The 15,607-nt window shown below is 38.2% G+C and overlaps 4 protein-coding genes across 4 annotated transcripts in view; 1 reads left to right on the plus strand and 3 right to left on the minus strand.

The window, feature by feature from the left end:
• The window catches only part of klar (klarsicht), a 147,766-nt gene extending 138,032 nt beyond the window's left edge, over positions 1 to 9,734 (minus strand). The window contains 1 exon segment of the mRNA XM_068287172.1: positions 8,972 to 9,734. The gene's annotated coding sequence lies outside the window, so the exon portion shown is untranslated.
• A 343-nt stretch (positions 9,735 to 10,077) lies between these two features.
• Sec3 (exocyst complex component Sec3) lies at positions 10,078 to 13,468 on the minus strand. Its single transcript, XM_068287039.1, is given in 7 exon segments — positions 10,078 to 10,627; positions 10,697 to 11,204; positions 11,266 to 11,777; positions 11,858 to 12,307; positions 12,371 to 12,565; positions 12,567 to 12,599; positions 12,686 to 13,468. Coding segments are annotated over 7 exon segments (2,733 nt in total). The 5' UTR covers positions 13,373 to 13,468; the 3' UTR covers positions 10,078 to 10,279.
• Positions 13,469 to 13,566: 98 nt separating this feature from the next.
• On the plus strand, positions 13,567 to 14,320 carry COX7B (Cytochrome c oxidase subunit 7B). The gene is made up of 4 exons (XM_068287040.1): positions 13,567 to 13,652; positions 13,709 to 13,766; positions 13,906 to 14,075; positions 14,151 to 14,320. The coding sequence occupies exons 2-4, from the start codon at positions 13,721 to 13,723 to the stop codon at positions 14,211 to 14,213; spliced, it is 279 nt and encodes a 92-aa protein (XP_068143141.1). The 5' UTR covers positions 13,567 to 13,652; positions 13,709 to 13,720; the 3' UTR covers positions 14,214 to 14,320.
• Positions 14,321 to 14,441: 121 nt separating this feature from the next.
• On the minus strand, positions 14,442 to 15,247 carry Polr3G (RNA polymerase III subunit G). The gene has a single exon (XM_068286955.1). The coding sequence runs from the start codon at positions 15,128 to 15,130 to the stop codon at positions 14,480 to 14,482; it is 651 nt and encodes a 216-aa protein (XP_068143056.1). The 5' UTR covers positions 15,131 to 15,247; the 3' UTR covers positions 14,442 to 14,479.
• Between the last annotated feature and the right edge of the window lie 360 nt (positions 15,248 to 15,607).

The raw sequence follows: 15,607 nt of genomic DNA on the forward strand, positions 1-15,607 counted from the left end.
TTTTTTTTGTTGTTGTTGGTAGTTTTCCTTCTGTTGCGAGCGGCGCGCACCTTATTTGCATATCGTCAGGCTTGATCGGCTTTTTAGCCTGGGCCGATGCAAATAAAAATTTATGCAATTAAGCAAAATCGGAATCGTATCGTATCGAATCGAATCCTGTGGGCCACCTTCTGTTCCCGCCTCCCCTCGATACAGTTTAGCAGCGTTTACCGTACCACACCGACGGCATGAGGGCGTTACGCTTCGTCGGGCGATAGTCATCTTGGACATAGTTAGAGCCAGAAAGAGATAGAGAGAGAGAGAGGAGGAGGATCAGGCGGCTCAGAGCTCAGACTAAGGCTCATAAATTAAATTGGCGAGCATTTGTTTACCAGCTTTGTCATGTGAATGTGTGGCACGCCTACCTTTTGTAGGAAACAGGAGGATGTAGGGGTAAAAAGAGATAGATAGAGAGAGAGAGAGAGAGAGAGAGAGAGTTAGGGTAGTACAAAGAGCATTGTGAATAGAGGTAACACGGTGTCCATCAATTCTTCACTTTACTTTCATTTGCCTTGCTGCTGCTGCTGGTTGTTGTTGTTGTTGTTGCTGTTTGTGGTGGGTGTTGTGGCGATTTTATTTATATATTTTTAGTGCCTGCCGCTGCTGTTGTTGTTGTTGGCTGCCCCATGTGAAAGTTTGCATGCCACAAATTGCTTAGACGTGCGAATGAACCAAACACAACAAGCGACCAACCGACCAACAGACTGACTATTGGCCAAGGCCTGGCCTAGCCTGGCCTGGTCACCTGTCTCAGGGTTCGACATTCATTTTTCATTTTTTCTAACTTCCCCCAAGGTGATTATCCTTGTTACTTGTCTTTTTCTTCTGTCTTTCTTTCTTTCTTACTATCTTTCAGCTTTCAACATTCACAGCCCATAAATCGACTAAATGAGGCATTTCATCTTATTCCACACACACACACAAACACACACACAAAATTGACATGGGGAATTTTCTTTCAATTTCAACTTTGACGAAGTACTAACCACCGATCGGTGCAGGGATCTATGTATCTATAATCCTGTTATTGTACAGTTAATTAGCTTAGCTTAAAATATTGACTAGATTGCACTTAATGGCTCATGAAAAAAAGTTTTATAAAATCGACTGGATTTTAACTTTAAATTTAAAGGGAACCTGGATTAATTCGAGGATCCCCAGTAACGAAGATAAAGAGTCAAGAGGAGGAGACTTTCGAGCATTAGAACAGTAAAAAAAAAATGTATGTCAATGTGTTTTAAACTTTTTTTATTCGATTACATTTAGATTAAATGAGTCTATGTTGGGCTTAAAAAAAAATAAATATTCAAAGAAAATTTTTTAACTGCATATATTGCAAAATATTCGCACATATCTTAAATCTTGACTTTCAATGTCGGCTCTTGGAACAGTCAGTTACCCACAAATTTCACTTTGCATATTAAAATAGGAAAATATCTAGCGAAAAGTAAAGTAAACATTTTTGTAAGAAAACGGAAACTATTTCAATCCGTGTAATTTGGTGAAATCGTTTTGAATCGGAAAGGAGAACAAACTTTAGTGTAATACACTTGGAATTTTGCAAAACCATATACCTTGATATACAAATATAGATTTTGTATCCATCAATAGAGCAGTACTTGAAGGAGATGAGTAAGCAATGGCATGGATGCTGACTTTAGTTCACCTTAGAAAAGTACAAAATGCATAATAAAAACTAAGGAAAATAGTAACTGAGCTGAGCTGTGATATACAAATATAGATTTTGTATCTATCAGTAGAAAATTACTTGAAGGAGATGAGTGAGCAATGGCATGGATGCTGACTTTAGTTCACCTTAGAAAAGTACAAAATGCATAATAAAAACTAAGGAAAATAGTAACTGAGCTGAGCTGTGATATACAAATATAGATTTTGTATCTATCAGTAGAAAATTACTTGAAGGAGATGAGTGAGCAATGACAATGGATGCCGACTTTAGTTCACCTTAGAAAAGTACAAAATGCATAATAAAAACTAAGGAAAATAGTAACTGAGCTGAGCTGTGATATACAAATATAGATTTTGTATTATATCGATAGAGCAGTACTTGAAAGATTTATGAGTGCGCAATGGCAATGGATGCTGACTTTAGTTCACATTAGAAAAGTACAAAATGCATAATAAAAACTAAGGAAAATAGTAACTGAGCTGAGCTGTGATATACAAATATAGATTTTGTATCTATCAGTAGAAAATTACTTGAAGGAGATGAGTGAGCAATGACAATGGATGCCGACTTTAGTTCACCTTAGAAAAGTACAAAATGCATAATAAAAACTAAGGAAAATAGTAACTGAGCTGAGCTGTGATATACAAATATAGATTTTGTATTATATCGATAGAGCAGTACTTGAAAGATTTATGAGTGCGCAATGGCAATGGATGCTGACTTTAGTTCACCTTAGAAAAGTACAAAATGCATAATAAAAACTAAGGAAAATAGTAACTGGGCTGTGCCTAGACTGACTTATATTTTATTAAGGAAAATGTTATCTCTTAACGGTTTAAATAGTAGGAAAATAAGTTATAGACCAAATATTTAATGTGGTCACTTAAAGCCTAATAGCTTCGGCCAAACCCATTTTGTGGTTTAAAAACTTTAAATGTTTAAAACGTTGAGAAGGATGAAATGATTAGATGTTGCCTCGTCCGGAGGCAAGCACCTAATGAAATTTCTGAGAAATGAAGCGACTATTTATACCGTGTTCCAGGCAAGGCCAACTCGATTAATAAAGGTTGTAATCCTAAATAGTGTGGCAGTGATTCAACTCGAATAATGTCAAAGCTCGTATGAAATCTGGTCACATTATAGTTGAATATAGTTTGACTCTTTGGAAATTATTATTAAACAAAGCAACCATTTACATTTACGTCTTATTGATGAAATATGAAATATCTAGACTTTATTATTTCTTTACAGGCACGGCCTACTCAATGGATAAAGTTGTAATCGTTATCAGTGTGGCAGTTATTCCGTTTCAATTGAATCTGGTCACTTTATGGCTGACAATCGATGTGACAATTTAAGTGTCAAAATGACACAACAAGGCAGCAATTGCATTTACATTATCGTCACATTTTTTCATACTTTTTACAGTTTAACTTTTAACTCTCGAAAAATCACAAATTAAATCGGAATTGCAATCTATAATAACATTAGTGTTTTATTTGAAAACTCATCAACCAAAATTAAAAACAAATTGTTTCTAATAAGAAGAAAAGGTATGTAAAAAATTTATTTCATAATCATCTTTGAATAGAAAATTGATTGACAAATGATTTCTAATTGTGTAATTTGAGAACAAAAAACATAAAAATATTCAATTTCAAATGATTTCCTTTTTGTGTGTGTGTGTGTGTGTGCGAGTGTTCCGGTTATTCAATCCTTATTGAACAAATTCTAGTTTCACATTTTGATTAGTTTCGAATTCCAAATAACTTAATTGCCTTTGAGCCAAAGTTAAGCCGAAGACACCAAAAAATAAAAATAAAATTAACTAATAAGATCTGTGCGAACAGAATATATGGCGGCGCTGTGGTTCGGTGGTTTAGTGGTGCGGTGGTATCTATTATGCAAAACGATTTTTAACCGGTTTTCAATCTAATAATGATGGTTCAAGGTTACAAACCAAAAACAATGTATACAACAAATATATATTCATTTGATATGCGCAAAAAATTCAATATAAATCGAAAAAAACAGCGAAACGGAAGACAGCTCGGAGTTTGGAGCTCTGAGCCGATCAGTAGTTGGCTGACACAGAAAGATATTTGCTTTGTGGGCGTATCAATTGGCTGAGACGACTCCCTCAGCATGCAACAGCAGCAAAGAGACACACACACACACACAGGAGTTGCATGTTCGTGCGTGGCAAGTTACGATGCGATGCGGAAATGCAGATAAAACCCAACCAAAAAAAAAAAAAAAAAAGTGAAAAAGATGGAAAAGAGGCACCACCTCCCCACACCCACCGCCACCCCACTGCTTTTTTTTTTTGGGGAAAATTAATGAGCTAACAAACAATGCGGACATTGTTAAGAAAAACTACAACTAAAAACAAAAAATTTTATATATTTTTTGGAAGCTGAAGGGTCAACTGCAAATGGCAAAAGAGGCTGCTGCTGGGCATGGTGGGGAAATCTCTATCCCTCTCTCTCTCTCTCTGTGTGTCGAAAAGTAAAAGTTTCCTCACATCGCATCACATCGATAATGATATGAGGAACTTCAATCAAATCAAATCGAGGCGAATCAAAACAAACTGTTAACTCAGAAAATGCACAAACAGCAGGCAGGGGAAAAAAATTAGAAAAAACTAGAGGTTAAACATTGCCCAACCATCATCATCATCATCATCAACAAAATCATCGCAACATATGTATCAGGGGCGGAGGAGCCGGGTCGGGTTATGGATTTTAGAGGGGAGCAATCATGGATAAAGGGTAAAGGATTTTCCAGTATTCCTACAACAAAATATATACGATAAATCAAAATGAGACAGTCTTAACCAACTTTTCCATTTAAGTATATTTTCCTTATCTAATCTGATAACAGACACGTGGCCATTCTATAGAATACTTTCAATGTAATCCGGCCCTGTAAACATTAATAACAAACTGTACGCTATACTTTTCATTTTACACCTTCCTTTGCCAGTAGCAACAATAACAGGCCCATCGCTTCTTCTATTCCCTTCCATCTGCATCCCCCCCTTCCACCGTGACGATACGTTGTAAACAAATCAAAACGAGGTCAACTATATTGGCACACAAAATGCGGGACAAGCAACAATAACAACAACAACAATAATAACAATAACAGCAAGTACAGTTCATAGATTTGTTGATGCTGAACCAAACCAAAAAGCGAACTAAATAAGTGATGACTTGAGTAAAACAAAAAACGAGGAAAGAAGAAGGAGGAGGGGGAGTAGGAGGAGGAGGAAGAGAAGAGGAGGTGAATGGGTGGGGTAAAGTAAAGTGCGTAAAGTGGGTGGATGGAAGACAAAAAGCAGCAGCCCCGCCACCTTTTCGTTTAATAAGAACTTTCAATTTGATGATTGCAAAATTCTTTTTATGGTTCTCCTCTTCTTTGGCAAATTGTTCAAACAGGGTGTGTGTGTGTGTAGGGTGGGGGGGTACAGGTAGGAAAATATTTTACAATTTCCTGCAATGTTTGGAAAATATGTTACACAATAAGGCATAAAAATAATTCAACTATGGCAAAAATCAAATTCAAATGGTAATGTGTTCTCATTTTGTGTGCAGGAAATGTTGCGGAATAGTTCTTATTCTTTTTCTTCCACTTCTTCGAAGAATATGTATACATACATATATACAATAGTTAATTAAGTCCGATCATTGGGGCGCACATTTATGATATGCTCCAGATGATTATCTTTAACAGACAGAGGGAGAAGTCGAGGCACAGACAGCAAACAGCAGGCAGCAACTTTATTCCACTTATTGCCAATTAAACACCAAGAAACAACAACAACGACTGCGTTGAACCACTAGTCTAGTCTGAAATCCAAGTTTCAGTGTTTTTACCTACTTCTGAATGATCTTTTTGCCAGACTCTGAAAAGTACTTCAGAAATACAAGCAATACGAGAATCCTTTAAAGAATAACAGTCAAGTAGCTTTTCAGGCTCTAAGACATCATTGATTTGGCCACAGATTAAGAATTGAATGAGATGCAAGATATTTACTTGAACAATTGAGCGAATCAAGCCAAAAGAAAACTGCATACAAACATATTTTTTCGATTATCTTTAAAGAAATCATGAAAATCTACAATCTAATGTAATTATAGTTTTGGATCCCAACCTAATAACATAATGAAACATTTATATAGTAAGTTATTTCATCTCTCTCTCTCTCTTTCTCTCTCTGTCTGACCTAAATACAGTTTGTTCTTTTCTCAATGGGATTTTCAGTTAAATTTTTGTCTTATCATCTGTGGGCCCGAGATGAATCAAGAACTCCATTTCTTTCATTTTCAATTTCCTGTAGATGATTCTCCTTGTTTTTTTTTTTTTTTTGTTTTGAAATGAAATCCAACTTAAAACTTGAAACCACTCTTTAAACTGATGTCGACACACTAATGAGCCATTAACACGCTTATCATAATCTGAAAAAAAGAGAGGAGGAGGAGATGAAGGAGGCCTTTGGAAAGGTCGACTCCAGCAAAATTGGCCACGCACATGACAGATCGACCAGACTCCAAAAAGTGTTGCCACGGCACGTAAAGAAGGGGTCAAAAGCATAAGCCAAGTCAAAGATAGATGAAGGAGGCTGACTCTATATGACCATTTCCTCAATTAGATTTTTAAAGCAATATGAAAAACTTGAAACTGAAAACTGAGACGAACAAACGAACGAATGAGCGAAAGATGGAAAATGAATAGCGAAATATGAATGCAAATCGCATTAAGACGCGCTTTTAATCTGCTTTAAGGCATCGCGGTTGCTCGCTCGCGCCTCTTAACCCCATTTGTAGCCACATTCAATCCACCTATTCCACCCATCCACCCACCCACCATACCTGAGTCTATTGGGTCCATTGGGTCGGCGGGATCATAAAAGTGCACCATTATAAACAAAGGGGCAACAGCTTATTGGAGGAGGAAGTTGCGGTGACGGTGGAGTTGCCTGGTGAAAACTCTATAAGGAAAATCAATAAATTTACTAAACTGCAAAAACAAAAAGCCAAAAAAAAAAAAAGCGAAAATTCACCAAAGGAAAGCAAAAACCAAAAAAAAAAACCAAGTAGAGAGGCGTGAAGGGGGGTTAAATCCAAGCCAAAAAGCAGGCCACTTGAGTGAGTCTCTTCGTTTCGCCCATCTCTTCTTACCCCTCAAGTAACGCCTTAAACAATACAGCAAATAAAAAACAAAATGAGACACACTTTACGAGGGAAAACTAACAAAAAAAAAAACGAAACGTATTTCGTATTTTCTTTCATTTCGATCGATTCTATTGTTTATATTTATTTTATCACTTGTGTTAATTATTGCTCTAGAGCACTTAATATTGTTTATTTAAAAATTTGTTTTTGTTGTTTATTGCATGCTCATAATCATCATCATCATTTAGTTAATATGCCTCTTCGAGTGCGTGTAAAACAATTTATTAGTTAATGCAAGACGGAAACTTTAATCAATTGATATTACTAATTGAATATTTTGTTATAATTTGTAACCAATTAATTAACCTTTTTTGACTCTTTATAAGTGAGTTTAACATATTTCTACTTTAGCAATGATTAGACAAAGATTTCCAGATAAAAACATGTGAAAATGTCAATCAAGAATATGCTGGACTTATTTTCTTCTTTAGGAATTATACTTCCTTCTATCGATTAGGTGACAAGTGTGAAATAAGTTCAAATTAGGTAGGAAATTCTCCACTCTGTCTTACAAATTAAACGTTTAACAGAGCAAGATAGAACTCTAAGACCCTTGGACTTATCTGAACCTATTTTAATTGGAAAATGCATCCCTGTTCTTTAAAAAGGTGTTCAAAAAAGTCTTTGACAAGTAATTTACCTCCAAAAGAACAATGAAAATGCAAAAGTGATCTGTCTAAAAGACTAAAAAAAAAAGTTTATATCCTTGAAAGTTAGGATCTTATAATGAGTTTCTAAACTCACATTTTGGGAGTTGGTATATAAAGTTAATCAAGACTCTCCGTAGGTTAAGACATGATTTTTTATTGATCCCTTTTTGGCAGTTTTGTGGTACTTTGTTCTAAGTAAGGTTTGCATAATCCTAATCAAGAATAACGCCACAAGTTAATTCAGGTTACCAGTAAGGAACATATTTTTAGCTGTTGAATTGTTTTAAATGTGTTTTTAACACTTTTGAGGTGAAATAAAATTAGTTAATTATTTTTTGTAAAATTAATTGAAAAGGAAATTACAAGAAATTTTATTAAAATACGTGATTTAGAGCTAAATTAAGCTGTGACATGGAAAGGGCCAATATTAATTTTTGAAAATATTACTTGAAGAATTAGAAAAATTATCAAACACATTTAGTGGTAGTGAAAGATTAACAAAAACGACTGCATTTAGTACCTCTGTACGAGGTAAGCTATGGGTCACTGTACATACAAATAGGATAACGATTCTCGATGGCTTTCCGTTTGATCACTTTATGAAAGTGATCATTCTTATTGGACGAATTCAAATATACATATATCGTTGATATGTACATACATATATCCGACAACTAGCGAGTAGAGTTTAAATCTTAAGGATAGACCAATTCAATATACCCTTTTGCTTCGGCGAGAAAAGTCAGCCCACGCTGCAGCAATACCAACAACAACAACAAGTACAATAAATTTCAAATGCAAGAGAGATTACGAAATCGCAATCGAAAAGAAAACATAACGGTAGAAGAGATAGATAGTAAGCACGAAGAAAAAAATAAAGCGAAATAAAAAAGAAGAAACAACGACACACACACACACACACACACCACACAAATAGGAAATTATGAAGACCGATCGAACGACGGCAGCGCTGCTGCTGCAAAAGTTGCTCTGCCCAGCTGCAGCACAGAAGCGCTCAAAGAAAATAAAGAAAAATGAGGGGAAACAAAAGTTGCGCGCAATGAAAACAAAAGAAGTACAAAACATAAGCGAAAGAGAGAAGAATGAAGACACAAAAAGCAGCAGAATAAGCGTAACTGGCAAACTGAAGTCAAGAAGAGGAAGAACACAAGAAGAACACGCAAACGAAAAGAATAGACACAGACACACACACACACATACAAACACAAGCACGCCCAAGAGAAAGAGTGGTGGTGGAAAAGAGACGGCAACATTTCCAAAGCAAATAATAGTTAAGAAACAACAATTGTGTTTTTAGCTTTAGTAACATTAACTTAATGGCTAAGCGCACTCACCTTTTACTTTTAATTTACTTTTAACAGCCACGCATGCGCACAAAATGCGCGAAAATGCAAAATTCAAATTCGAATTGGAATTTGTACCCCGGCGGCGGCAAATGCAAAATGCAAAAACACAGCAGTTGTTTATTTCTCAATTGTGTTTGCACACACTCACTCACTCACACACACACATATGTATATGCACATGCATGAACGAATACACTTGAACGCAAAACACACACACATGCACACAGATAAGGAGAATTTTTTCACTGCTGCTGCGCTGCCGCTGCTGGTGCAATTGCCGTTTGCTTTTTTGGTGTGATTTATCGCCCCGTTTTGCGTTTATTTTTCGTGTGCAAGAAATTGTTAAACTATTTCTTATTACTTTATTATAAACTTTTTCCTGTTTCGCTGCGTGCCGCTCTTTTTCATTTGCCTCTCTTTGATTATTTATTTCTCCTTGCCTTCTTCTGCTTCACATGCACTTTTAGCGACGCTAACGCACACTTGCATAGACATCACTTACAGACACTTACACACTCGCGCACACACACACAGAAAATCATCACACATGCATTTGAAGACAATGCAAAAACAGAAAATGCATTTTGCCAATTGCTTTCTGCATAAACAAATAAAAAAAAAAAAATTATTAACAATCCGCGGCAAGTATTTCACGTTGTTGTTGTCGTTCTTTCATCGGCGTTTTCCCATTTCCATTTTCCATTTATTTTCCCACAGACGTGCACCGTACACCAACCGCACGGCTTGAAAACAAAAACAACAGTAACAAAAAAGCAAAAACAAAACAAAAACAAAAAAAAAAAACTCGAAAACCCGAACACAGTCGAACATCGGATGCCAACATCGAACATCGGAGTCGAACAGCAACCGATGAGTCGAACATTGCATGCCATTATCGAACATTGGATGCCAACATCGAACAAAGGAGTTGAGCTAGAGCAAAAATATCGATGTCATTATCGATACATATATGGTACTATCGATTAGACGATGATACCTCGATTTAAAATCGATGATTACTTTTTGATTGGAAACATCGATGATTGCGCGCTTAATATCGAAATACAAGCTGATTGTATTACTTTTTAAATTATTTCTTTAAAAGAACATCTTTATTAGTGATCGATATACTGAACCACCAGATTTTCGACCGCATACTCTGATCCGAGACCACAATAACACACACACACACACACACACACACACACACACACACACACGCACATGCATACACATTTTTTAGACACTATTGCACTTAAGATACATTTTTTTTTTTTTTTTTTATGTTTGAGTTTCTCAATGTGATCTCGCTATGTCCGAGAAGAAGGCTAAAATATCCTGTATATTAAATTCCAGATTGATCATGGCTCCTGCATAGCATTTCTGTATGCGCTCCTCGAGATAATTATACTGGGCAATGAACTCCTCTTGCATGGCATGCCAGACGACTTGCAATAGGTTCTCCTCTTCGGACAAATGTTTCTCTACCTTCTTGTACAGATTCTCCAAGCCCTTTTTCACCTCCCGTGCTGGATACTGGCTAATGACCTTGCGCAACTCCTGCTTGGAGAAGGCCATTTGATAGCTAATCTCTGTTTCCTTGACACCTTGGGCCACCTTTTGTTGCACACCCTCGAAAAAGAGCTGTCAATTAGATTAAAGAGGATAAGATAAACGATTCAAATCGGCTATTGGCGATTTCCCTCTACTTACATTTAACTTCTCCAAGGGCCGCCCGAAATACTGGGTCACATACGCTTTGAGGGCATCGTTGTAACGTAATTTGGCCTCCTTTTTAAGGGCATCGAGACCGGGGACCTTGAGTTGAGCCAATAGGGCATACATATGATGATAGTTCTCCATGCGTACCACTTGCGAGGGCGCTTTCGGATGACTCTGCGAATGGAAGTTGATGCCCTCAAAGATGGCATTGACCAATTGAAGGTACCATTTATCCATGTCCGTACGTCGATCCGATTTACGGAAAATGCCCTCAGCCGTTTGGGCAAAAATCTCAAAATTCTCCACATACGGCAGAATGGCCTTGGAACGTTTGTGCAATTTGTAATCCTTGATGGTCTGCAGTTGATGGGTCATGAAACGATCGAAATTCCTTTTGACCTGTACCAAGGCGAATCCGAATGTCTTACTTAGAAAGGAATGTGTATCCCGGGCAGACATGACATGCTGTGTCAGTCGAACGAATACATAGAGAGAGTAGCTAAATGAAATATACAGAAAATGAATCTTAATGTTTCATTCAAAGATTGCGGATGACTCACAAGCTATCCACCCTTTCGAAACTTTGTATAAAGCTGACCAGCTCTGGTTCTAGGCAGCCAAAAAGACCAATCATTAGATTTCTAACATCCTCATTGATCTGACGATCGATTTTATCCTGGGGCGGCACTCCATCTACAGTGGGTGAAGGTGAAGATGCCCCAGCAGCCGAAGATCCCACTATTAGCGATTGGGACATTATGTCTGGGACTGCTTTCTCCATTTCCAATGTGGTTTGAGTGTTCTTTGTTGTGGGACTTATCACATCCATTTGAAAGAAATTGATGCAAAAGAGTTGCTCCTGCAGGGCAATGGGTTCCAATTCGGCCAGGACTTTCTCCAGCAAAGCATCGAATCGTATTCGATCGGCAGCTTCCACTCCAGGACCCCATTGATCCCGATGTACACCCAGAGTGCCATATTGTGTAGAGGATAAAGTGGATTTCCGAGATGATGTAGACATGTCGAGATCTTCGCGTGAATTACGTAGCTTTTCTGACACCTGAAGCTTTGCCTACAGAAAGAGAGGAAGAGTGAGAGAGAGAGAGATAGCATTAAAGAAATGACTCCTCTTCGGGGAATGCAAAATCTTACCAGATTGAAAAAGTTTCTCACATCCCTGTCATAAATCTTGCTCAACGATGTCGTATAGACCTTCATCAGTCCATCATATGTTTTTCGATCCATGGCCTTGCACCAGTGCATTAGCTCCGTATATGGGGTCAGCTCCCGATGTACATTGGAGTGATTGGGCAGCGTTAGTTCAGTACTGGTTAATGGCATGTCGCCAATCTCGTTACCCAAATGGATAAAGAGATTATTCATAAAGCGACTAACCGTTGCCGAGAATTTCTGTTTCCATTTCTCGAAACGTTTCCTCTGATCCTGTACCGCCTCCAGACGCAACAGGGCCGGATCTATATCACTATTCATTGCCTGCTGCAGGCATTGGGCAGCAGCTATTGCAGCCTTTCTTCCGGCTACTGTCTTAAGGTCTGGCTCATCTAAGGCCTGCTGCTGGCTATGCGGCAAGTCCAATTGGCTCTGCAAGGCAAAGAAGGCTTAAACCAGAATACGTTTAAATGGCTTAAAAACGTTGAAACTTACAATAACTTTATTGAGCTCCTTCATTAGTTTGATATTATTATTGTTGGCTATCTCAATCATGGCATTCTTGCCGCCTATTTTCTCCATTGTCTCTTTAACATGTCCTAATATATCCTCATACGAGTCCAGACGAGTTTCGAACCCATCTGCCTCCGATATGGCCTTATCTATATGCTCCATCATTTTCAATACCTTTTTGCTCTGAGGCCAGCACACTTTGTATATTGGCCTGAACGAAAGAGACAGAGGGAATGTGAGAGAGAGGGAGAGGGTAAGAGAGAAATCTTTTAAAGAAATGTATTTGCGTTTGCTTACCCCATCTAGGTCATGCAGTTCCTTGGATAATTGTTCTATGAATTGTTCTGCATCTTTGATGGCAAAATCACATTCAGAGAATAGTTTACCCAACTCATTTGCCTCCTTGTCAGTCAGTGCTGTGAACTCTTGGGCTTCTTCCTCCTCATCATCGTCATCATCACCATCGGAATGCTGATTGGTCTTTTGATTGTTGGCCGTATTCCTGCCGCTGCCGCCTATGGCAATCTTCTCGGGAGATTTCTCCGACAACCAGGCAATGGGCACATTCCGAAATTCGGCACGCTGGCCGCCGCGAACATATTTCTGGATTTGCCTATTGAGGACAGCCAGGAAATTTTGTCTCTCGTGCAGATTGAGGGCATACCATTTGTATAGCTTTTCCAATTGTATATCGAATTCATGGGTTTCGAATTGCTCGTTCCGCCCATCGATCCACTTGATCTCATCCAATTGCCAACTCCGTTTCCTCTTGTATTCATTTTCCCGCTCACGCTCCGACTGTTTAACCAGGACCAAAGTGACCACTGCCACGGGTGGAGCTGTCGTCACCACACAGAGATAGCAAGCCCGCTTATCCTTCTTTTTGACCACTGTGACCACGGATAGAAGTCGCTCGCCGCTTGCTAGGAACAGTTCCTTTTGCAAGATGTGCTTGATGTTGGCCAATGTGCCAATGGAGAGCATGTCGAGTGGGGGGAATGTTTCAAGCAATCTAATAAGGGCCCAACCTCTTTGGAAATTACTATTTTTTTTGCCAAAATAAAAACGCCTCTGCTCAGATATGTCAATCTGGCCATTTTTAGCTTTTATTACTCACGGCTTATCTATTTTATCGATAAATTATCGCCACTTTAGCTGCAAATTTGTCGATAAGTGATCGAACAGCTGTGGTCGCTGCTGTGCCATTTTTGGTATTGTAAAATTTTTTGTAGTTTTTGGTCACATTGTATTATAAAATCTTTGGGTGAGTTTTTGCTCCGAAAATTTTTGTGAAAAATTTCAATTTTTAATTATTTACAGCAAATCTTAATCATGTTGGTCAAGCACATTGTCAAGCAAGGGCTTCTGCTCAAGAATGGTAAGTTTGGGCCCTCGAATTAATCCTTTTTCGCTTAACCCTTAAAAAAAAATTACATAACAAGAGTGTAATGTTGTTGAAAAGGGAAGCGGGGGAAATCAATTTTTACTGATTTTATTTTTGTTTTTTGTTTCTGCAGCTGGTGCCATGTCTCGCGCCGCTTACCATGGTGGTCACCATCAGCATTCCACCATGAATGACTTGCCCGTGCCAGCTGGTGACTGGAAGGAGCAGAACAGCCAGCAGAATGCCAAATACAATGCGGTTCTTGCCGCTGGCGTTCTCATCCTGGCTGGCACCATTGGCTTTGTGAGTGCCTTTTCCTTGCCCATGTCGAGGGATTGAGTTTTTAATCAACAATCCAATGTCTTATATATATTGCAGGTTAAAGCCTCTGGTCTGATCCATTTCAACTACAACCCCCCAGCAGCACGGATTAAGTTATAGAAGCCCCGTCAAAATTTTTTCTTGTACCATGATAAACAAATTATGTGTTAAATAAGCTTAAAGTGGCATTATTATGTAGTAAAATCCACAGATCCAAACACGATAAATTCAGAATTTCGCTTTTAATTGCCTGCTACGCAGTTTGCTCAAAGGCTGTTCCTATCAATCCCAGTGCAGATTTGGGTGAGGAATTTAAGTGACCCCCAAATTCAAAACACTTGAAACCTGTAAATTTGTATTTATGTTTTTTTATTGGCTAATCATCCTCAGTAGACGGGACCATCGTCTAGATTGTCTTCGTCTTCATTGTAGGCTTCGCCATTATCGAAATAGCTATTGCCATAGTCATTCTCTTCATCCATTTCATCATCAAGGGCTGCTTCGGGATCCGCATCATTGTCATCCTCGTGCTCGGAATCCGATTCCTTCTTGGCCTCATCGTTGTCATTTTCGCCGCCGGATTTCAGTTCCTTCTGCTCTAGCAGTTTCAGTGTATCCTCAATGTTGGTTTTCTTTTTGGCTAGCAGTTTGGGTCTCGAATCGCCACCCGCCTTACGCTTCCGATTCGATATATTCAGCTCGCGGGGCATAAATTTGTAATTGAATTCAGGTTCTTTTTTGGGTTTCAATCCCTCCAGAGCCCGTTCACGCCAATCTTTGATCTCTGTTTTAGGTTTCTCGATGCTGGCCGAGACTACATAATAAGGAGAGTCGCGCATGCGATTCAGGAACTTTTCCTTCCACTGCAACTGATAGCTCTCGGCATCTGTGGTGTCCAGGGCGATGGGTTTATTGAGCACAGGTGGAAATGTGGGCGGCGGTGCGGATTGTACTGGTAATTCTTTGCTACAGCCAAGCATAGCCAGTTGCTCGGCTGTGAAGGTTCCAGTTTTTCCACCACGTCCTCGTCCGGCCATTGTTTACAGTTTGTCAGTGTCTTTTAATTATTCAAAATTAATTTTAGTTTCTAAAGGTTTATTTACAAAATTTGCGCATGTTTCGGGACTGCAGAGCTGCCATCTTGTTCGTACCGTATGCATTTTTTAACACTGGGTAAATTTTCCTCACTGAAAATGGCGCTGCCAGAAGGGTTGATTAATGGCGGTAATTTTGAACTTAGAAATCGAATGTTTTATTCGTTTTATGCGCTTTGTTGAATATCAATTGCAATCAATTTTGAAACCCTTTTTTGAAAACAAAACCGAATTATTATTTTTCTTTTAAATATCGTTTTTATTTCTCTTTTGCAATATTCTGTGTTGTTTTTTTTTTTTTGTTGGGTTTTTTGATCCTTTTTCGTATAATATTATGCTGTAGCGCATATCAAAACGCACAGTTTTTTTAAATTTATGTTTTTGTTTGTTTTTGTTTTTAATATAATATAGAAGTTACAG

The sequence above is a fragment of the Drosophila tropicalis genome, unplaced genomic scaffold (assembly GCF_018151085.1).
Source record: "Drosophila tropicalis isolate 14030-0801.00 unplaced genomic scaffold, ASM1815108v1 contig_463, whole genome shotgun sequence".
NCBI lineage: Eukaryota > Metazoa > Arthropoda > Insecta > Diptera > Drosophilidae > Drosophila > Drosophila tropicalis.